Source organism: Sodiomyces alkalinus (genome assembly GCF_003711515.1).
Source record: "Sodiomyces alkalinus F11 unplaced genomic scaffold SODALscaffold_7, whole genome shotgun sequence".
Lineage (NCBI taxonomy): Eukaryota > Fungi > Ascomycota > Sordariomycetes > Glomerellales > Plectosphaerellaceae > Sodiomyces > Sodiomyces alkalinus.
The window spans coordinates 403,648-424,762 of record NW_021167085.1 but is presented as its reverse complement, the minus strand read 5'-3'; the positions used below and the strand labels follow the sequence as shown (position 1 = coordinate 424,762).

At 55.3% G+C, this 21,115-nt stretch overlaps 10 protein-coding genes across 10 annotated transcripts; 5 read left to right on the top strand and 5 right to left on the bottom strand.

Moving 5' to 3' along the window:
• Positions 1-797: 797 nt before the first annotated feature.
• Positions 798-1,499, bottom strand: SODALDRAFT_324829 (hypothetical protein; the record flags this gene model as incomplete). Its single annotated transcript, XM_028609933.1, has 1 exon — positions 798-1,499. The coding sequence occupies one exon, from the start codon at positions 1,497-1,499 to the stop codon at positions 798-800; it is 702 nt and encodes a 233-aa protein (XP_028464989.1).
• Positions 1,500-3,201: 1,702 nt separating this feature from the next.
• SODALDRAFT_280059 (3-phytase) lies at positions 3,202-5,660 on the bottom strand (the record flags this gene model as incomplete). The annotated part of the gene is made up of 3 exons (XM_028608212.1): positions 3,202-3,985; positions 4,052-5,031; positions 5,118-5,660. The coding sequence occupies 3 exons, from the start codon at positions 5,658-5,660 to the stop codon at positions 3,202-3,204; spliced, it is 2,307 nt and encodes a 768-aa protein (XP_028464988.1).
• An 892-nt stretch (positions 5,661-6,552) lies between these two features.
• On the bottom strand, positions 6,553-7,950 carry SODALDRAFT_280288 (glycerol-3-phosphate dehydrogenase; the record flags this gene model as incomplete). The annotated part of the gene is made up of 2 exons (XM_028608227.1): positions 6,553-7,822; positions 7,883-7,950. The coding sequence occupies 2 exons, from the start codon at positions 7,948-7,950 to the stop codon at positions 6,553-6,555; spliced, it is 1,338 nt and encodes a 445-aa protein (XP_028464987.1).
• A 957-nt stretch (positions 7,951-8,907) lies between these two features.
• SODALDRAFT_360866 (hypothetical protein) lies at positions 8,908-9,522 on the top strand (the record flags this gene model as incomplete). The annotated part of the gene is made up of 2 exons (XM_028614318.1): positions 8,908-9,411; positions 9,499-9,522. 2 exons carry the CDS (start codon positions 8,908-8,910, stop codon positions 9,520-9,522), a joined length of 528 nt encoding a protein of 175 aa, XP_028464986.1.
• A 66-nt stretch (positions 9,523-9,588) lies between these two features.
• SODALDRAFT_360865 (hypothetical protein) lies at positions 9,589-10,314 on the bottom strand (the record flags this gene model as incomplete). The annotated part of the gene is made up of 1 exon (XM_028614317.1): positions 9,589-10,314. One exon carries the CDS (start codon positions 10,312-10,314, stop codon positions 9,589-9,591), a length of 726 nt encoding a protein of 241 aa, XP_028464985.1.
• Positions 10,315-10,507: 193 nt separating this feature from the next.
• Positions 10,508-11,824, top strand: SODALDRAFT_360864 (hypothetical protein; the record flags this gene model as incomplete). The annotated part of the gene is made up of 6 exons (XM_028614316.1): positions 10,508-10,594; positions 10,671-10,713; positions 10,807-10,862; positions 10,961-11,045; positions 11,209-11,320; positions 11,446-11,824. 6 exons carry the CDS (start codon positions 10,508-10,510, stop codon positions 11,822-11,824), a joined length of 762 nt encoding a protein of 253 aa, XP_028464984.1.
• Positions 11,641-13,287, bottom strand: SODALDRAFT_334254 (SAICAR synthase-like protein). Its single transcript, XM_028612156.1, has one exon. The coding sequence runs from the start codon at positions 13,188-13,190 to the stop codon at positions 12,018-12,020; it is 1,173 nt and encodes a 390-aa protein (XP_028464983.1). The 5' UTR covers positions 13,191-13,287; the 3' UTR covers positions 11,641-12,017.
• Positions 13,288-13,839: 552 nt separating this feature from the next.
• On the top strand, positions 13,840-15,381 carry SODALDRAFT_313166 (cyanamide hydratase). Its single transcript, XM_028609226.1, has 2 exons — positions 13,840-14,417; positions 14,522-15,381. The coding sequence occupies exons 1-2, from the start codon at positions 14,192-14,194 to the stop codon at positions 15,034-15,036; spliced, it is 741 nt and encodes a 246-aa protein (XP_028464982.1). The 5' UTR covers positions 13,840-14,191; the 3' UTR covers positions 15,037-15,381.
• Positions 15,382-15,431: 50 nt separating this feature from the next.
• On the top strand, positions 15,432-16,226 carry SODALDRAFT_189961 (hypothetical protein). Its single transcript, XM_028607125.1, has 2 exons — positions 15,432-15,622; positions 15,688-16,226. The coding sequence occupies exons 1-2, from the start codon at positions 15,494-15,496 to the stop codon at positions 15,970-15,972; spliced, it is 414 nt and encodes a 137-aa protein (XP_028464981.1). The 5' UTR covers positions 15,432-15,493; the 3' UTR covers positions 15,973-16,226.
• A 1,560-nt stretch (positions 16,227-17,786) lies between these two features.
• Positions 17,787-19,520, top strand: SODALDRAFT_334249 (dihydrodipicolinate synthase). Its single transcript, XM_028612155.1, has one exon. The coding sequence runs from the start codon at positions 18,239-18,241 to the stop codon at positions 19,241-19,243; it is 1,005 nt and encodes a 334-aa protein (XP_028464980.1). The 5' UTR covers positions 17,787-18,238; the 3' UTR covers positions 19,244-19,520.
• Positions 19,521-21,115: the final 1,595 nt, after the last annotated feature.

The following is a 21,115-nucleotide window of genomic DNA, read 5'->3' as shown; positions in this document are numbered from 1 at the left end:
CGTCTCCAGTGATGCTGGCTGGTGCGGTCGAAGCCAAAGATGAAGCCGAAGCCCACGTAGAGCTAGACAGAAGAGGTTCTTCCGTCCATCTTCACGCATCACGGGGTCCTTGTTCTGGGACAAATCCAGCCCAGTTGCTCGTTTCGTCCTGTGTGTATCACTCGGGCCTACGGTGCCTGGCATTAAGACAAGGCATTTCACGACTTCGCATGCATCATGGGGCAAGGAACCAAACAATGAGACTGCCGGCCGATTCGATTAGAGACTGGACGAGACAGACGAAGATAAAGCCTCTCCTCTGCTCATCCTGTTCCTACAAGTCAGGACAGCTGAGCAAGCAAACTCCTATATCAAGCCAAACTCCCCAACTCTTTGTGACCCGGACTCTGCTAATTACAGCAAGGAACCGAAGAAGGAGAGAGAAAAGAAGAAGAAAAAAGCGGCATTGATTTCCCACCCAATCCATCAATATACCGCCGTGGAAGTTCACAAAAGAAGAACAAACAGCCAGGGAGGTCCTTTTCCAAAAGTAATCTCATTTTCTCCTTCCCCCTTATACCCTACCCTTGGTGGCTGAAGTTGGAGAATCGAATAAACCCGTCCTGTGTTACAGTCCAGCGGGTTTGTAGCCTTCTACGGCGAAGCAATGGCTTCGTTGTGTGTCCCCTATACATGGAATCGCGAGAAAGGGTGAGAAATGGTCGCCACGTCTCGACAACCTGGGGCACAAGTCTCGTTAGAAACAACTTCTCGCATCAAACAAGGGGACGTGTACATACATGGGGCGGCGGCTCCGTCTAGAACCCCGAGGTAGGCTCAGCAGCACGCTTCCAGCATGGCTGGCCAGGCTTGGTGCAGGCCTGGGGTTCGGGCTCGGCGATGGCGACGGGCTCAGCGACAGCGGTCGGCTCGGCGGCACGCTTGTTCTTCCAGCACGGTTGACCGGGCTTGGTGCATGCCTGGGGCTCGGGCTCTGCGATGGCCACTGGCTCGGGCATGGCCGTTGGCTCCGGGGCACGCTTGTTCTTCCAGCAGGGCTGGCCGGGCTTGGTGCAGGCCTGAGGCTCCGGTTCGGCGAAAGGCTCGGCGATGGCAGTCGGCTCGGCCGCGCGGCGGTTCTTCCAGCAGGGCTGGCCGGGCTTGGTGCAGGCCTGGGGCTCAGGTTCGGCCACCGGTTCCGGGGCACGCTTGTTCTTCCAGCACGGTTGGCCGGGCTTGGTGCAGGCCTGGGGTTCGGGCTCGGCGATGGCAACAGGCTCGGGCATGGCCGTTGGCTCGGGGGCACGCTTGTTCTTCCAGCAGGGCTGGCCGGGCTTGGTGCAGGCCTGAGGCTCCGGTTCGGCGAAAGGCTCGGCAACGGCAGTCGGCTCTGCGGCACGGCGGTTCTTCCAGCAAGGCTGCCCGGGCTTGGTGCAGGCCTGGGGGTTCGGCTCGGGGACAGCGAGGGCCGCGGCGTTAGCGGCCGCCACAAAGAGGGCAATAGTGGCGAGGACCTTCATCTTGGATGCTCGTTGTGATTTTGTTGAAGATGAAGACGAGAAGGTAGGTTGAGAGATGGACTCGTCGAAGGAGAAAAATACTTGTCCGAAGCCAGTCGGTTCGTGTGCAGCCTTGTCTTATTTTGATCTTCTAGAGATAACTGGACTGGGACGGGTGAGGAAGGGAAGACCACAAGACTTCAGATGGCACATCATGAGGATAGATATATAGCTCGAATAGCTTGGTGTTGTTCAACCTGAGCCTGCTTCCTATTGACCATTGTTCAGGGGGCTAATAGTGGCTGTTGGGTTGAATAGCCTCAAAGGGGCCCCAATAAGATGGCAACCCACCCAGCCAGAACAAAAAAAACCCGGGGACGTTGCCAATAGCCCCCAGTGCCCCCCTCCCGAGTCCCAACAACCACCAAGCGATGTTCGCGTTCAGATATTGGCCTACATCAAAGATAAACAGGCTAACTATTCTCTTCCCGACGAAGCGAGGGGCATCATGAGACAAACAAATTCCCTTGATACTCGTGTTGGAGCAAAGGCCATGTCTCTGTACAACGATGCTCATTGTAGGTCCCTGCTCCCTTTGCGGTAACCCATAGCACCAGTGGCTTATTGACCCCTTATTCGGGCAATGGAAGGCACAAAAGTCTGGGGTGGAAGCGAAAGAACAAACCAGAACCTCACAAAGACGTTCGAGGGAAGGGGGGGGGGGGCAAAGACCTATTCCCGTTTATGTCGAGTCTAACACCAAGTTCATCTTTGTATCTCCACGTTACTATCTCCATGTTCACCGAGTATCCCGGTCACGTTGTTCAAAGCAGCTGTGGCAGGTGGAGTGCTCTACTTTGATTACCGACATTTACTCGGTCCTACTTTGCTTTTCCGAGTTTGCCGAGTAAAGTTTCCAATTCTGGGCGTGTGTTATGTGTGTGTTATGAAAGAGAGTGTGGTTGCTCTCGGCTTATTGATACCCCTATTGAGGCTCTATTCAGCCCCTGAATAGGAAATAGGGGCTAGGAATGATTGGTTGCCCCAACTTCACTTCCCACCACCATCCCAGATGTCAAAGGAAGATATGAAAATGCAATTGACGAAGAAGACGGAAAGGGAAAAAAGTCAGGGAGATAGGCAAGTGGACGAGGATCTCTAGCCCTGCTTAGAATCAGAGACAGTCTGTATATCAACATTCGGATATGTCTGCGTCTTTTGGTGATACAAGACTGCAAGAAATAGAGAAAAGAGGCCTTGGAAGCTGTCTCAAATCTTCTAAAATAACTCGTTCTATGTCAGGGGCGTAGTACGTTAGATGTATTGAGACGCAGGGACGGTCTACTCAGCCCATGCTGCATGAATCCTGTCCGCCTGTCCGTTCGGAGTCTACGAGTCCAGATATGACACTGCGAAGCAGAATCATTGCCGCATTGCCGACGTACAACATATTTCGAGGCCAGAGGGGACTGCCAGAGAGGAAAACGAGGAGAGACAAGGGACGGATAGCCCTTGCCAACCAATCGAGATAACCCCGTCTGCGGGACATGGTGGAGACGGAACGTTGTTCAACCCACGAACAGACACTATTCTCATATTCTATTGATACTCGATACCGACCATGAAAGCCGAGATTGGGGTGGCAAAGCGAGACGAGTCCACTACGCCCGTTGACCGCCCAGCCACCAAAATCAAACAAACCCAACCCCGCCTCTCCCCCCCCTCAAGCCCGGGGATCCCAGCTCGGGTCAATCTCATCCAACAAGTTCAGCTCCCTGAAGGCTTCGGCGCCCAGAATCTCCCCCAGCCCAATCAGCTTGTAGCTAGCATGTTCGTCCGTGCCACCCCCAGGAAGCTCATTAGCGTCGTCATGAACAACGACCAAACCGTGGGGGAACGCGGGCCCCAGATGGACAGGAACGGCAGCAACGCCATCCGCGTTCGTAACCGCATCGATCCGCCCGTCCGCCGACGCCGCGACGGTAAAAGTCATGACACGTTCGTGCGGATGCGCCCTCCGGTACACGTTGAAAGCGTTGACGCCCTGCGACGACACCAGGATGAACCCGCGGTCCGGCGTCTTCCCCTGCACGAGCGTCACCCCTTCCACGTCGCCCCAGATGGTGCCGTCGCCGACCCAGTCGATGCGGAAAGGGGGGTCGTCCGCGTCCGCGTCCGGGCCGGGCTCGGCGCCGTACCGCCAGAGGCCCGAGGGCTCCTCGCCGAGGAAGAGCCACCCGTTGTCGTCGTCCGCCACGCAGCCTTCGACTTGGCCGCCCGCTCCGGCTACGAATTCGCGGACTAGTGTGGTCTCCAGCGTGCCGTTGGGGGTGGAGGTCAGCTCGAGTTGCCTGTAGCGGCCCGACTTTTCGTTTACAAAGAGGTACTGCTTGCCGGTCTTCTTGGAGCGGTAGACGCAGGATCCGTAGACTGCATCCTCGACGTGAGAAGGCTGGATGCCGCCGGGGATGTCGGTCAATATCCCCTCGGGGGTCATTTCAAAGATGCTAGGAATCATGCGTTAGCTTTGAGGGATAGGTGCCTGCCTTTTCTTGTCCCCTTTTTTAACCTACCAGAGTGTGTTGTCCGCACGGCAAGCAGCATAGGCAAGGTCAACAGTCCGGTTGCCCGCTCGAAAGCCATATATCATGTCCACATTATTGGGCCGGCCCGCCTCGAAATCCTGCACAACTCTGCCCGCAAGATCATAGACGGTAAGCCCCTGTCCCGCCTCGGACTTGGTCGTCGCGACGATGCGAGAACGCTCAGGAGAAACAGGGGATATCCAGATAGCCGGGTCGTCAGCGTCTTCTCCGCCGTTCGCCTCCGTCTCGTAAGCCGCCGCCACCACCAAGAAGGAGCAGTGAAGCCCGCCCCATTGGGCGTCGCATTGGCAGAGGTTAGGACCGACGCATGTCCCATGGCCCGAACAGTCGTTTTGGCAGGTGATGGCCTGGCAGCTCTCGCCCACCGACCCGGCAAAGCAATCACATCCGGCCAAGTTGGTAGCACCGCCGATGCAGAATCCGTGGCCGGAGCAAGCGTCGCAAATAGGGTCGTGTTTGCGGCAACCGGCCGGGAAACCGGGATGGAACGCCGTGTTCACTTCGATGCCGAGCCCTTCCAGCACGCCTTCAAGAGAGCTGAAGGCAAACCCTTCAAAGTCTTCGGCCTCGGCGGCAAAGGCAATGATGCCGTTGGGATACTTGGATGTCGGAGCTTGATAGATGCTGAGGGCCTCGATCTCGATGTCTTCGAGTCCGGTCAGCTGGATCGTGCCGATTTGCTCGAACGGATACTGGTACACGGCGATGACGTCTTCGAGCGCCACAAAGAGGTAGTCGTTGGCAGTCGAGTCCTTGGGAGCATAGGCGGCGACTCCGGTGACCGTGTCCTCCGCTTTTCCGAGGACTGAAAATTCGGGTTTCGCCGTTGACTCTGCGAGATCAAAGTGGTAGATCTCCTCAGCATCGTCAGGAGTCAGGAAGAGCTTGCCGTGAGTTTGCGAGACGGCACAGCCCGCAAATTCCATGGGGACGTCAAATGCTTGGATCTTGTTACAGTCAGTCAGCATTCTGCAGTGTGGGGGAAGAAAAGAAAGAAATAACAGAGAAGAGGAAAGAGAAAGAAATGAAATACCTCGACAATCTCAATAGAGTCTCCCTTCTCACGGACAAGAAATTGAACACCATGCCGCTTCCCAAAGAGAAAGAGGTAGCTATTCCCACTCCCACTCTTCCACGAGCACAACGCAGTCCAATCCCCCAGGGCAAAGAACCCAGCATCCTGAATCTTTTCCACGTCCGGCAACTCATAGACGCTCAGCATCGAAGTCGTCTGAGGAATAGACACAAGGACATCCCTTCCCCCAACATCGTAGACCACAGCACTAAGCTTAGTCCGGCCCGGGTTAAGACTCTTCACGCGTTCCAGTGGCGACGACCCGCCATCAATATCCCACACGTGAACACCGCCCGTGGCAGTGCCGCCATCGTTGGTAATGAGCAGCGGGCGGGACTCGGAGTAGTAGACCGACGTCCAGTCCGATGCGATGAGGCCCGGCGTGACGGCCGTGACGTTGAGTTTCAGTTCGACGGCAGCGGCTGTCGTCAGCCGGGGGTGGAAAGCGAGCGAGCCGAAGAGGCTGAGGGCCACAGAAATGGAAAGAGAGCGCAGACTCATCGTGGCCGGGGGAAGCTGGAGGGGAGCAGAGTGGCAGCACAGGGAGGGCCATGACGCCGCGAGATGAAGGGGCGACAGTGGTCTTTTTATCCATGGCTGAAGTGGCGTCGACCCGTTAGATGGCGCAGGCCACCTGCAGGCACCGGCCTGGTTGGGACTCATCTGGCCGACCTGGCCCTTCCATGATATGGTGGCGGTAGAGGGCGGATAACGGGTTGTCTTGCGTGGCAGCGTGGGATTACCTAGGCCTAGTTTGGGATGCACCTGCAGCAGGAGGGTCTTTTCCTTTTCACTCGATATGTCGGTAGAGAGAGGTCAGAGGAACCCTGACCTGGAGGCCGCAGCGACCTTCCTTTCGAGAACTTTGAGAATGAGGTTCAGTTTGAGGACTTGAGGTTGCGCGTGGTGGAAGCCAGCCTCAAGATTGGGCGAGAACGAGACCTGCGCGGTCAGGGGTCAGGGGCCATGGCCAAGTGTCAGGATTCTGCACGTGTACTTCCGTAGGTAACTAGGCACCAATGCTACCTTACTTACCTAATAAGCAACCCACGAAAATAACCAACAGTACCTACTGTTAGGTATTAGGTCATACGAAGTGTTCAGTAATTCAGGTACGTACCTCAGAAGTCCCTCAGGTACCTTATGGTTGTCTGATGCCATGTTTCTCCTCCCAAGGTCGGACATGCCCCTAATTCTCGTTCGATTGGCATTAAAGGCAATAAGATTAAGAAGTATCATAGCAAGAGGATATCAAATACATGCCATGCCATGCACTCTCCCACACCGCTTTGGAACCCGCGAAGCTTGCCGCTCAACGCGTGACCCGAAACGCCAACGCTTCTTCCGTCGCGATTCTTTCTTTTTACCAACATGCATCCGTCACCCCGTTGAATTAGTTGTCCGAGACAAGGCTGGGAATATCGTCAACGCTGTGTCGGCCCTCCAGAATCTCATGAACGGCGGTGAAGAGCGGGTACTCCAACTCCAGCCCGCGCGCCTTGAGGAAGCTGTTCACCTCAGCCGCGGTGCTGGTACCCTGGAGCTTCTGCCCGTTCAGCTCGCGCGCCTCGACCTCCTGCACGCTGAGGCCCTCGAGCACGGCCTTGCGCGCACAGCGGAAGTTGCGGCCGCCGCTGCAGCTGGTGATGAGGTCGGCCACACCGGCGCTCTCCTCGGTGAAGGTGCCCGTGCGGACGGTCTCGCCGAAGAACTCCTGGCCGAACTTGACCATCTCGAGCAGGCCGACGCGCATGATGGCCGCCTTGGCGTTGTCGCCCCAGCCGCGGCCGTCGACGAAGCCGGCGGCGATGGCGACGATGTTTTTGAGGGCGCCGCCCAGCGAGACGCCCGCCACGTCCGAGACCATGCGCACGTGGAAGTACGACCGGTGGAAGAGCCGCTTGAACGTGTCGTGGTCGAGCGGCGGGTAGACGGCCGGGAGCGGGGTGAGCTTGGTCTTGGACGTGCGGCCGCGTGCGTCCTTGTGCTGCATGTCGGCCGGCGTGAGGGCCTGGAGCCGATCGACGATGTTTGCGCTGGCGGCCCTGCCGTCTCCGTTTCCGTCTCCGTTTGCCTGGGCGCAGCCATGGCAGGGGGATCGCGACGTGGCGCGAGGAGAAGGGACGCGCGAGTTGTCCATCGGGGGAGGGTCGTAGGCAATCGTGGTCTCGGACCACTTCTCGGCGGCGATCTCGGACGCAATGTTGGCGCCGGAGAGGGCTCCGACGTAGATGCCTAGGCCGTCGCCGATCCACTCGGAGAACAGCGAAATGCCGTCATCGCTGACGTTCACGCCCTTGATGCAGGATATGCCGCGGGCAAAGGGGAGGATGTGGCCGCGGAGCTTGTCGCATACGGAGTGGATGAACTGATGGGGGAGGTTGAATATCAAAATCGTGGCGTCCCGGGCGGCATCGACGACGGAAGGGTTGGCAACGAGGTTGGAAGGCAGCCGGACGCCGGGGAGGTACTTGATATTCTCATGGTAGGTGTTGATGATGTGGGTGAGGTTTTGCGGCTTGTCGCCAATGGCCGGGTCGTAGTGAGGAGAATCCGAGGGCAGCGTGACCTCTTCCTCGTACACCCACATCTGCACCTCCTCTTCAAATATGTCGGGATACTCCTTGGTATTCTCGGCGACGATTTTGGAAATTGTCGAGCCCCTGCGTTGGTGTTAGCAGGTTCCGAGGTGTTCGTGCCGAAAAGTTCTTGGGCATACGTACCAGTTACCGGAGCCGATAACCGTCACCTTGTGCTTCTTGTCAGCATGCTCGGCACCTAGGGTAGCCATGTTGCTGATGCGGGCGGTGGTAGGAAGACGTAAATAAGGTCGAGGAGAATGGGACGAGGGTCGACTAGGGCTAGGTCGAATGTTGGGACGTGTGCTGAAAGGCGCTTTCGTGATGGAAGACAGTAACCTGCAAGGCGGGGCACAACGAGGGCGGAAAAGCATAGGTATGGAGGAGAGGCGGAGGGAGGGAGGGCCGGGGAGCTTGATGTACCAAGTGTCGTTTGGTTTCTCGAATCTGGTTTTTGTAACACCTCGGGTGCCGGATTGGTGTTCGGGGGGTTCTAGTAAAGGGAAGAAAGAAGAAATGGAAGAAGCAAAGGGACGCACGAGACCAGACGACCAGACAGTACAGTCTCATCACAGGTGCCAGCTCAACAAGCGGCGGCGCCGGGTCTAGGTACTATCCCCTAGCCCCACTAAGGTAGTGGTGCAGGGCAGGTGCATCTCAGCAACTACCTTATCCTGGGGCCTGCCTCAGGCCAAGGCAAAGTGACGTGTGGAACACGGCAAGATTAGGTCTATGGTTACGTACATCTCCCCCCACCAATACTTTGTGAAGAATGCATTCTTCTCCCACCCAAGGTATACCTTGACACATATGATTCGGCACTCGGAACGCTTCAATTGTTGACCGCCTGCGTTGAAAAGAAGAAAAAAAAGAAAAAGAAAAAGAAGAAAAGGTTCTTTTTGTTCACAACGAAATATTCGTACTAGTCAACTAGGGGCCTGGACGGTGCTTATTTTCTCCACGGTCGGCTGCTCCGACGGTAACCTTCCCAAGCCCCAACAACCGACCGAGGTCGTTTGGCCGCTCTTTTTCTGCCTTTTCCTACCCTAGGTACCTTACCTTAGGTACCTACCAAGACATCCATCTCATTCCTCCGCAAGGTGTCATCCCAGCAGCTTCATACCTTATGCAGAGTGAGGATATTATGGAGGTTGATTTTCACAAGCAAAATGACCACCTCCAACCCCTTGCCCCTTGCCCCCTGGTCCCTCGTCAGGATCGGCATACAGTCGCGTGGCTGGAAGTTCTGCACAACGACCTGCGACGCGACCCAAGTCATGTTCATGCCCCCCCCCTTTTCCAGGGACTTTCTCACCGAGAAAAGGCGGATTTCACATGTCTTTCTTCCAGTGGTTGATGTCACCAAGGCAATCCTTCGTTCCATTCCAGCCGAACCTGCCATTGCCACTTGGCAGTTCCTGGGAATGGCTACGTACGCAACGAGGGGCAGGCCAGAAAGCCTTGGCACGTGGCTTATGCTGCGACAATCAACAATCGGTTCCGAGGCACAATCCTCGACGATATACAGATTACAGATCTACAATCTCTCTCCCGGTGCGGTGCGGTGCGGTGCGGTGGGAGCGCCGCGTCATTTGCCTCCCGACAGACTTTCAAGAACACCTCCGCAGGACTACTTCGACAACTTACAATTCTCACTCGAACACATCCCTTCTGTTGGCTAATTATGATGACGTAGATTTTGGAGCATCGGTTTCTAGCTTTTCTATCCATCCGAGACACTGATGGAATATTGAAACCAGTGGGAGATTGAGCGAGTTTCGTGAATCAGTCATGTCGTTGGAAGAAAACGACCTCTGTCCCTTCGTTTTGCTCTCCTCCGAGGCTCCGTCCTACTTGGAGGGGCAGGCCACACGCTGGGACGTGGTGACGCAGAAGAAGTCAGTGTCTCCCATGAGCCACCAGTGCTGCACCAGAAGCATCGTCCCGGAGAGGTCGGTCTCCAAGTCGTCAAGGGTAATGAGGATCCCGTCGCGCTGCTCGCTCGGCTTCATGTTGTCGCTGCAGACGCCGCCGCCGCCATCGACTAGGGGCTCCGGACCACGATGCGTGCGGACACCGTCGTGCTGGCCAGTGCTGGCCGTCTCGGCATCAGTCTGAGTCTGGATGGAGGAAGGACCCGGGGAAATGCCAAAGACAATCTCATCGAAGGATGAATGAGAGGGTTGCGAAAGGGGCTCAACTTTCTCCGCTTTGGCAGGTCGCAGTCTGGCTTCGTCCCCGTATAGGGAGATCAAGTCTTTTTCCTCCGCAAGGCCGGCCTTCTCGTGCCTTCTCGGCTTCTTGAGCCCTGCGGCGCTGACGATAGCGGGGCTCGGATTGCGTTGGGCGATGTCGGTCAGTTGGTCCTTTAGGGTAGCCACTTCGTCGTCTAGCTCATGGATCTGCTCCTTCGCTAATTCAAGGGCGCGAATAAGCAAGTCGATGCAGGTGTTCGTGTCATGTTCGGAAGAGCCGCTCAGCGTCTCGGATCCGGACACCTGGGATTCTTCAGTCCCATGAGCCGCGGGTCCGTCATGGCCATCGTTCGCAGCAAGAATCTCATTCTTCTGTGTCATGGTGTAGGATGTCTAAGACCGCTGTGTCATGTGAAAGAGAGCCCGTAGTCGCAATCCAGTTTGGTTCAGCTGTATCTTGACCTGGGGCAGTCTTTGTTAGCCTGAATCAACCTACGAGGAAGGAAAGGGACAGATTGGGGGTGTCGATGCTACCTACGCCCTTAGATCCGCGCGCCCTTTCCGCAAGTCAATAATGAGACGAGTGGGGAGGAAGGTCCAGATTCCAGAAGTTGGAAATTATCCAACGAAACAGAATATAGATGCTTTTGCTATGAAACCTGTCGGGATCTAATCAGACGTCTTTCATATACCACTTTGGCCCTTCCTGTTAAACGGCTGTGTGGGAAAGATTCCAGGACCTGCAGAGCGCCGTTCCTTCAGAAGAATTCAACTTGCCCAGTGCAGGCGTTGGGAACCCACAAAGTATAATAAACGCGCTAATAGTCTGCTCTCTTTTTGTATGTGCAGATAATCTGTTGACTGTGATGGCAGAAAGTTGTATTAAGGAGAAGTTGCGATGTGCGCAAGACAAGATCAACGGCAACTTGGTTTAAATGATGCTCGAAAAATGCATTAAATAATCCATCCAAACCCGGAAATGCCAAAGATGGGTAGGAGGCTTTTACACTCGGTCCGGCAAGAGTAGGTGAGTTGGCTGCTGCCCGGGGAGACGGTTCCCGCGGAGTACTCCCCGGAGGCCGAAGCATGTGGGGCCGGTCCGGGGAATTGGGGTACGGACTTCGGCCCATTCCATCTACATATTTTCCACGGAGAGTTTTTCTACAATTTACTTCGATCAAACAATGCTACAGTAGTGTACATCTAGAACTTAGGCGCTGGGCATGAGTTCCATGGATAATGCTCATTCTTGTCAGCGACGTTTCACAAAATTAGAGTCGCGGATCGATATCAGGGAGGCAGAACTATCCATTGGCCGCCTCGAAAGAGAGCGCATGAGCATCAAGGGTCAATCACATAGTATTCATCTGACTTGCGCCACCATGATGTTCTCAGCTTTTCTGACCATCCGCACAGCAACAAGTATAGGTGCTAATACGATATCCCCACGACCACACCGGAATCCCGGAATCCCATGAGACCATTCCATTGACCGTCTAACAAATACACCAGGGCCGAATCCATCCAAACGAGTAAATCACCCAATTTTGCTTTTCTTTGCCCCAAGCATATACATCTCACATTCACCATGTTCAAGTTTACAGAGAGGGTTGAACAACGGGCAAAGGAGGGAGAATTTATCTCCCAGCAGGAAGTATCAGACCTCAGCCGGGAGGAGTCCAACCTTTTTGGGGGTCCTATAGAGGGTGGCGCAGCAGGTAAATATCCCCCCCAAGTTCAACCGTCCTCTTTCATGCAGTTTGGCCCCCTGAATTCTGAAACCTGGGCTCACTTTACCCTTTTATCCGTCATTGATAGACCCGTGCTCATGCCGGAGGGCCTCCAAAAAGAGGCTCTCTCAGCGTCCAGGCGCAAGAGGCTGCCGAGATGAACGACACAAAAGGGGAATAAGCTCACCTAAGACTTGGAAGGATTGGCAGAAATCTTCGGGCATATGCAGGGACTGTTGAATGGTTGTGAAAGGTCATTATCTACAATAGGGGTATCCTCGGACAAAGACAAACTGCGAACCAGGCACCTTGCCCAAACACAAAATCGACACCTCACGTCCTCTTTCATACCAATCAAACGTCGATAACAATATCATCAATCATCTTCAGAAACCGCTTCCTATAGTCGGTCGGATTTGCAGTGATGCTCATGGGCCCCTTATGAGCAACCTTATTGAACGACTTGACCAGCCCCGTCAGCGCCCACGCGCGAAACGTATGCCTGGCCCAGAAGAAATCGAGCACCACGACGCGGTACGTCCACTTCCCGTCCGCATCCACCAAGCCGGTGCGCCAGGCGGAGGCGTCCGACTCGATGAAAGGCACATTCTGCGGCACGGCACCATCCGCCCCATCGTCCGTCGCCGCGCGAGGCCCCGGGTACCGGACCAAAAAGAGGGAATAGTCGATAGCGTCACGGTCGGCAAGGAGCCGGGTATCCGCCTCGAGAAGACGAACGAGCTCGCGCTTGTCCGCCGCGCTGACCCTGACGCGGTCGTGGAACTCGTCGACGAGCTTGTCCTTGACGCTCTCGGGCGCGAGGCGGCCGTCGGCGATGTCGCGCTCGGGGAAGAAGTAGTCGTTGGGCTTGAGGTCGTACGTCTCCCACTTGTTGCTGAAGCGGCCGCCCTCGGCGTCCCGGCCGTACAGGAGGTTCTCCATGATGATGTGGTGGGTCGGGGCGATGCCGAGGAGGCCGCCCAGGGTCGGGTGCGGCGCGTGGACCACGTCGGTGATGCGGACGAGGAGGCTGCGCGGGTTGGCGCGCATGTGGTGGACGTATGGGTCCAGGAGGTCCTCGGTGAAGAACTTGTATTCGAACCGCCGGGGCAGGGACTTGATGAGGTATTTCCCGTTCGGGGTCGTGAAGAAGGTCGAGCCGCTGTAGCCTAGGTCGCCCATGGGCTCGAGCCGGGCGGTTTGTCTTCCCTTGCCCTTGCCCTTGCCATGATCTGATGGCTCTGATTGCTGCTGCTCCCTCTCTTCTTCTCCTGTGGACTCGTTGGAGTCATTCTGCTGGAAGGAAGCGAGGTATTCCCGTTCGTCCAAACGCCAGACGTCTTTTCGGAGGGAACGGAACTCGGGGCGACGGTAACGAGTAAGCAGAAGTTTGAACAGAGAAAAGAAAGCAAAGATGAGCTTCAGAAGTCTTTTGCTGCGAGAGATCTTTTGATGTGTTGGATCGGGCTCCTCGCTCGACACGGCGATTAGGATGGAGTCCGATATTCGGGAAGCTCGAATCTTCATTGTGAACTGATCTGAGGGGAGAGGGCGATAGCTTAGAGAAGTCTTGGTTAATTGAGAGGCGTGATGTCGGGTAGGAGCTTTTCTTAAACCATCGAAAGTGCACCCGGAGCAATTATCCCTGAAGATCGGTCTAGGTCTTGGCCCAGTTTTAATGGCAATCGGGTGTTGACAGGATGACGTCATTGACGCTCACCTTGTCACTTGTAGATGTTTGCCCTATCACATGCAAGACGTCGCACGTGGTTTCAAATGAAGGTCTCGTTGTACCGGACCATTATTCCGTACACCTTTTCTCCTGAAAATAGTACTAGTATTTTGCGGCTTCGGCTTATTGATGCGTACTGAGGCGCTGGGATACCACGAATGATGCTACAACCTTACTTACCGCTTCCGGAGTGATAGACGATAGACGATAGATGTGATGCTGTCAAGCCAGATATCAACCACGAACTGCTCATCTCACAGGGGCGGATTCCTGTGCGTGAAATGTCCGACAACATGCCATTTCATAATGTTTGGGTATAAGGGCAGTCCTGGTTTATCGCGGACACCAATTGCAGAGGGATAGGACAAAATTGCATGTTGCATTGCAGCCGCGACTGGGTTAGAGATCGGCCCCGAGACGACGCAAGGATTCGACATGGTATTTCTCGGAAATATTTCTGCATTTTGTTTCCCATAAGTGCGACCACCATTCAATTTGAAAAGGAGACTAATGTGCCGTAGTTGTAATGATGGGATGAGATTGAGTTTTCGGTTGATTCGAAATCGTAGTAATCGATGACGTCAAGCGCGTCAACGGTCAGACGACGCCGTCTGTTGCGCGATGATGCCGTGAACTCGGGTGGTGCCACAAACTGTGATTTGTATAAGATGGAGCTTGCCTTGGGAGAATGGGCTAAGGCAGAAGAATCTGGCTTGCATGTCGGTCTGATTAGGTCTTGTGAAACCCCTGTATCGAAAACACGAAGCAACAGGGCTCGACACGCAGCACGCTCAGTATGACATCCGTGAATGACGATATCAAGAAGAATGGCTGGGATGCCTGTCCACTCAATCCCGCCAAAGTCCTCAAGGGCAAGTCGTTCCTTCACGAGCCCAAGTCACTCCCGGTGGACGACATCCCGTTTCCATCGGACGATCCGGTCGTGGCCAAGGCTCAGGAGTACGCAAAGGCGAAGCTGCCAGAGCAGACATATAACCACTCGATGAGGGTCTACTACTTTGGTGAGAAGGTCCATACTCAGAAATCCTCCCTACGGGGTCAAGGAGAAGGAGTGACACTGTCGTCTGACAAGACTGTTCAAAAAAAAAAAAAAAAAAAAAAAAAGGCACGACCATCTTGAAGCAACAATTCGCCGACCAATGGGGCACATTGTCACCCTCGACATTCGCGCTGACGTGCCTCCTCCATGACATCGGGACGACGGACGAGAACATAGCAGCAACGCGCATGTCGTTCGACTTGTACGGCGGCATCGTGGCGCTCCGGGTGTTGCAGGAATGCGGCGCCTCCAAGGACCAGGCCGAGGCGGTCTGCGAGGCGATCATCCGACACCAGGACATCGGCGGGGACGGCAGCATCACGTTCCTGGGACAACTGATCCAGTTGGCGACGATTTACGACAACGTCGGGGCGCACCCGGAAGTGCCGGAGCTGGGGGAGATGATCCACGAGGAAACGCGGCGGGCGATCAACGAGCGGTTCCCGCGGTTGAGGTGGCTCGTCTGCTTTGCTGAGGTGATTCGGCGGGAGGAGGGCGCCAAGCCGTGGTGCAATTCGACGCGGATCCCGGAGTTTGAACGGATGGTGTTGGGGAACGAGTTGATGATGCCGTTTGACTAGAGGTCTTGGCCATGACTTATGAGGTGGAGGGATCAGGGAGGAGACGAGCCGTTTTGGAGGAGAACCTCAGATTGTCAAGGTGTCTGATGATATGAGTTGGGGGTGAGATATCTGGGAATTATGATAATCAGCGAGTCGCTGGTACGGCCTATCCGGTAAGATTGGATTGATTGAGACGATGTGGTCACTCCTTTTGGCCTTCGTCGTTGTCGTTGTCGTGGATATAAGGCTGGAGAAAAGCGGTCTTTTGTGGAGTGGAGAGGCCAGGTCCACCAGATCCACCCTAGGTACCTACGTTGTACACTGTATGTATGTATTCTGGACTTATGACGATCCGAGTGGGTCAAGCCACTGGAACTTCCCGGGTGGCTCAATTGGTCATGTTTGAGTTCAGGATTGTGGCCGAAATAAAAGTCGTTGCCCTCAACATTAAAAGAAACAACTCGTTGGAAAACAAATGCAGTGGTCTCCCTACAATCCGCAATCCGCAATCCGTAATCCTTTGTCTGATCTGATGTCGCTACGGAGAGTCTCCATAATTTGCCCCGCAACTCATTCTCGCTTTAAATTGCAAACCGTGGGGGTGGTAAGTACATACCTTAATAAGGTACCTAGGTAAGGTGGTCCTCTAACGAACCGTCGCGACCTCAGACCTCAAGAGAACAGAAAGAACTTGAATACCTAGGGCTGGGTTGTGGGTTGTTCATCGAAGGTTCTCTACCCGGTTGTCTGGTTGTCTCTCTACACCTACCTGACCATCTTTTTTTGAGGCCTGCCTCTGATCCCCCAGTTCTCAGCGTCTTACAACGTACAGACAGGCGACAGCCAGGCCAGCCGCCCCGCGCGGCCTCCGGGCCCCGGCCCCCCATCTGCACCCAGCCGAAAACTGATCCAACGCGCGTCTCGCCAATATGGCCTGCACCAAGGTTCGCCTGATCCACCACAATACACCACAATAAATTACCACAACGACCTGACGAGCCTCGCGGCCCGACGTCAACGCGCTGCCCGCTCTTTCCTCACCAAGCATCGAGTCGACGAGGAACTCGGAGGCGGTGAGAGGCTAGAGGCTAGAGGCTAGACCTCACTGAATGTCAACGACCTTGCCTCTTTTCGAGCCCCCCTCACGTTTGTATGCGCACCGTGCCATACCGCCTTGTGCCGTTCTTGCACTTCGTACGTGTTTGCTCACGAGTCCCCCGCGATGCATCGATCGAATCCACCCACGATGTTCCAACTGGAGGTTGGACACTCCGGTGTATCGTGTCACAGGGGCGTACATACATACAACATACACATACATTCCTTCCGAATATATCTTCCCCCTTGAACCACTCCACGACTGCCACGCTGCACGCACCGCCTGGTCTCGTGATTCAACCTGGGGCAATCTGGAGATGTCGGAGTAATTGCAAACTGCACTTGCTAGACTAGACATCCGTGCATGGTCTTTCTTTACCGGGCTCAGTTATCTCTCCTACGTGGGGAGGTAATGGGTATGTATTATGCCCCCCCTCGGAAACAGTCCGAAGCTGACTGTGCGGCGTGCCGTGCCCCAATGTCCGAGGCCCCACGGTAATTAATCTCGGGTCACGGTAGGCGGGACATGATATCAGAGTAGCAACGAGATTGGATTCTATTTCGGAGCACTGAAATTGTCGCGCAGGCAAGCAAGCGTGTGCAACTTTGGCCGGTAGAAAAGCAAGGTTGTCGACGGTGCGGCGATCAATCAATGCCGATCCTCACTGCTATCCGCAAAGATCGTCGCCAAGCAAGGTAGCCACTTTCCCCCACGCAGCCTCTGTTCTGGTCGGTCTTCCCACGCGAAGCAGCCCCCATCGAATTCATCGAATCTCTCCTGCATACATAGTACGAAAGTACGGAGTACGGAGTACTTTTCCCACCAATATCTTGTTTGCGCGGCATTGTCAGTCCGATCTTGGCCCAACCAGTGTGTCCTGTCCTGTTCTGTCCTACTTCTCGTCGGTTCTAGGGCAGGCCAAGGGATACGCATGGATATCCGTAAGGTCTTCCCCGACGAGCCCGTGACTCTCCCCAGCCAGTCCCAGCCCTCTGGACCATAGCATGATGCGTGGACAAATCTTCCGAAGCCGCAGCTTACTATACCGAAACCAAAAGGAGGTCACACCCGTGGACGAACGAATCGTATGGTCCAGAAACCTCGACTTGGCCAGCGCTAAAGCCGGGTTTTGGACGTTCCTGCGCCCACTGGCTGGGGTCCTTGTCAGCCGATGAATCCCTATGGTACCTATGGTACCTTAGGTACCTTGTGAAATAGGAATTGACATTACAGTGCCAGGGCTGGACCACTGGTCAGCGTGGGGGTCTCGTCTCGTCTCACCGTGCAAGTGTTAGGGGAAGTGTTGCACCTGTCCTACGATTCCCTAACTCCTTCGTCTTAACGGCCTTTCCCCGACTTTTGCCTCCGTCAAGTCGGCCCAATCTGAGCGAGCGCCCTGCCGAACTCGGCCAACTCGGTACACCGCCTTGGTTGTACGCACTAATTACGCTCCCACGCAACCCCAGGCAAGCCATTCGGTATTCACGCTTACAACGTACATACGCGGGGCCGACGAATACGGCCTGGCGTCTGGACCGTTAAACCCCCACGCTGTGACCCAAGACAAAAAGAAAAAGAAAATATAAACCAAAAACCCCATAGGCGCCAAGCTACGCCAGAACTGTAAATTAGTCCCCATGGCTGGTCTCCTGGTCCTTGATCGTAAGGGGGAAAGTGTTGGGAGACCGCTTGGGCCTAAGAGACGGTTATCCGTCTCGTGACCCTCGTCGGCATTGGGTCTATTTGACCAATACGTATTTTCGCCATTTACCCCCTTTATTTTTTTTTCTTGTTTTTTTGCTTTCTTTTCTTTTAAAAGGGGGCAGTTGGGATGTGTCTTGTTCTCGTTAAATCCTCCTTTCTAATTCATTTTCCATCCGTGTCTCCATAATATTACCACTCGGTCACAACTATCTAGTTGTTCATCTCAAAAGTCTTTCACCTGTGGGCTGGAACACCTTCTCTAGACTGAATCTTTACAGTCCCCCCTGTGGTACTATATACGCTTCTCCTCTCTCAGGCTTCCCCTTTCTCCTTGCCTACGAAGGACGTACACATATCCGTACACGAGCCATACATTCTATGCCCTACCAGTCCGCCCCCCACCCATATACATACACCATGCCTGCTACAGCACCAGCATCACCACCCGCCACCGAAGGGACAGCGGCATACGGCCAGCCCAAGGCGATGCATCACAGATTACCTGAAGGTGTCTACGTCCCCACACTCTCATTCTTCACCGAAGCAGACGAGATCGACACCACCACACTCGAGAGACACCTCATCCGCCTCATCCACGCCGGCGTGACAGGCATCGTCGTCCACGGCTCCAACGGCGAGGTAGCCCACCTGACGCGGGAAGAGCGCAGCGCCATCACCCGCTGCGCCGCCGACACGATCCACCAAGAAGGCGGCCACGACGTCAAGATGCCGCTGATCGCAGGGTGCGGCGCGCAGTCGACGCGGGAAACGCTGCAACTCTGCCGCGACGCGGCCAAGAGCGGGGCCTCGCACGCCCTGATGCTCCCGCCCAGCTACTACGGCGGCCTGCTGGACGACGACAAGATCGTGCAGTACTTTTACGACGTGGCGGACGAGAGCCCGCTGCCGCTGCTGGTGTACAACTTCCCCGGCGCGGCGGCGGGGCGGGACCTCAGCTCGGACGCCGTCGTGCGCATCGCGCAGCACCCCAACGTCGTCGGGGTCAAGCTGACGTGCGGCAACACGGGCAAGCTGGCGCGCGTGGTCGAGGACGTGCCCGAGGGCTTCTTCGTCGCGGGCGGCAGTGCGGATTTCATCCTCCAGGGCCAGGTCGTCGGCGCGCACGGCACCATCTCTGGCCTGGCGAACATTGCGCCGCGCGCCTGCGTGCGCATCATGGAGCTGTTCCGCTTGGGCCGGCTCCAGGAGGCGCGGAGGCTGCAGGCCATCGTGGCCAAGGGCGACTGGGTCGCTATCAAGACGGGGTTCGTGGGCGTCAAGGCTGCCATGGGCCATTTTGAGCAGTATGGCGGCGAGCCGCGCAAGCCTTGCGTGCGGCCGTCTGACGAGGAGCTGAAGCGCATCGCCGATGGGTTGACAGACCTATATAGGTTGGAGACGAGCTTGGTGGCTGTGCAATGATAACAAAATGGGATGGGACGGCGTTTTTTTCTTTACTTTTCTTCTTTTTATTCTTCTTTTTATTCTTCTTTCTTGTTTGTTATACTCTTGGGCAAGCTGTACATCTGGTGTTGCAAAAGAAATTGATTACGGCATTCTGTGGACGCTCTTCTCTTCTCGTGGATCTGATAACGGCCCTGTCCTGGGTGGGACGGACGCGATGGGATACAGGGACAGGCGGGAAGGTGTACCTTAGACAGCTAATTGAATATACCTCTAATTACTCATTATGTGGTCTTTCCCTTTGTCTGGTGCCGGACAGGCGAGTTCCCATTTCTTGTCTGTGCTTGTGCTAAACTCGGGCCCTAAGACCAAAGACGGTACAGCGTAATGAGGGATTGGGTCTATTCCCGGGGGGGAAAGGGGAACCCACTTCCTGTATCAAGGACCCCGTGACGTCCCTTTTTACTTCCAAAGAGTCCATCTGTGCCGTAGCTTGTCAGCAATGCGCGTCAGGCGAGACGTGAGGTAGACTATCGACTTGCTAAGGTACCTTAGAGAGCCTCCATGTAACATCAGGTACGGTGTACCCCAGTGAGAATGTGTGTGTGTGTGCGCCACTGCGCACTAGCCGACGGATCAGGGCCAAGGATCAGGGCCACACCCGTATCGGCACGTTGTACACGGGTCTTCAGTCAGGCCAGTTAGTTTTCGTACACTAAGGTAGTTGTAATGCATACTCCGTACCTGTACCCTAACGGGCAACGCGAGGTTCCATCGTTCCCAGGTGAGGATTTCTAGCGCAGCCACCTGGCGAGGCCGACGCATGCACCCCGCATTTGCGACCTCTCTTCAAGAAAGCGGGGGGGAGTAAGTGTATGTTGTAGGGGGTCTCGATCGCGTCAGTACAACGTACGTTGCAACCGGGGAAAATCCACCTCCAGATTTTCAAGGACGTGGGAGTGGGACAGGAGGGTGTTAAGTGGGGTTGATGCGCAGGACCGACCGACCGAAAGAAAGAAAAACAACGATGCGATGAGACACGGCGCCAAGAGCTGATGCCCGACCGGGGGATCGACGAGTCTTTGCCCCATCCCCACCCCCCACCCACAACCTGCCGTTGTACACGGTACGTGTATGTAATTACCTCCTGCGTATCGTATGTGTGCATGGTTGGCTCACTGTTCGCCGCTCCTCTGCTGCAGGGAGAACAAGGGAGAACAATCATTAGGTAATGGAGGGGTAATGCGCTGACGAGGGGACGACACGTCAAGACCGGATACGGCCCAGGAGAGCGGCTCAACAAGGGGAAGGAAAGAGTTCCTGAACGTTGACCAGGCCACGTGAGCGTCCGCGGCGCTTCTTCCCCGGAGGAAATATTTGGTTATTTGGGGTGGTACAGCCCATCTGCTGACGCTTTTGAACGGGGACGCGTCGCCTAGCAGAGTAAAAAGAGACGATGGGGCGTTTCCGACGCTAACAGCACGTGCCTCTTCTTCTATTTTGGGGTGTACAGGTACGTTGTATTGTCAGCGGCCAAGACTGGAAGTCATTACATGTATGACGGGGCAACAATTCATTGTTGAACAGCGAATTATCGGGGATTTAGGTACTCCACCTTTACTCCACCTTGTAGGATCGCTGAAAGGACAGGTTGCCTCGGGCCTACAACGTAAGTGTAGTGTACACTGTACTGATCGAGTTTCTCAACACCAATGCTTGTTCGACAGAGCCGAGCACGGAAGCCCTCGGAAACCACATTCTAGTTCTCTCTCTCTCTCCCCCCTTTTTTTTTTTTTTGTACGAGTCCGGTTAATTCAGATGGCACCGTGGCTGAACTGCGCCACCCCAAGCCGTTGCGAATTGCGAGTGCGTGCCGCCCCCCACGCCGAT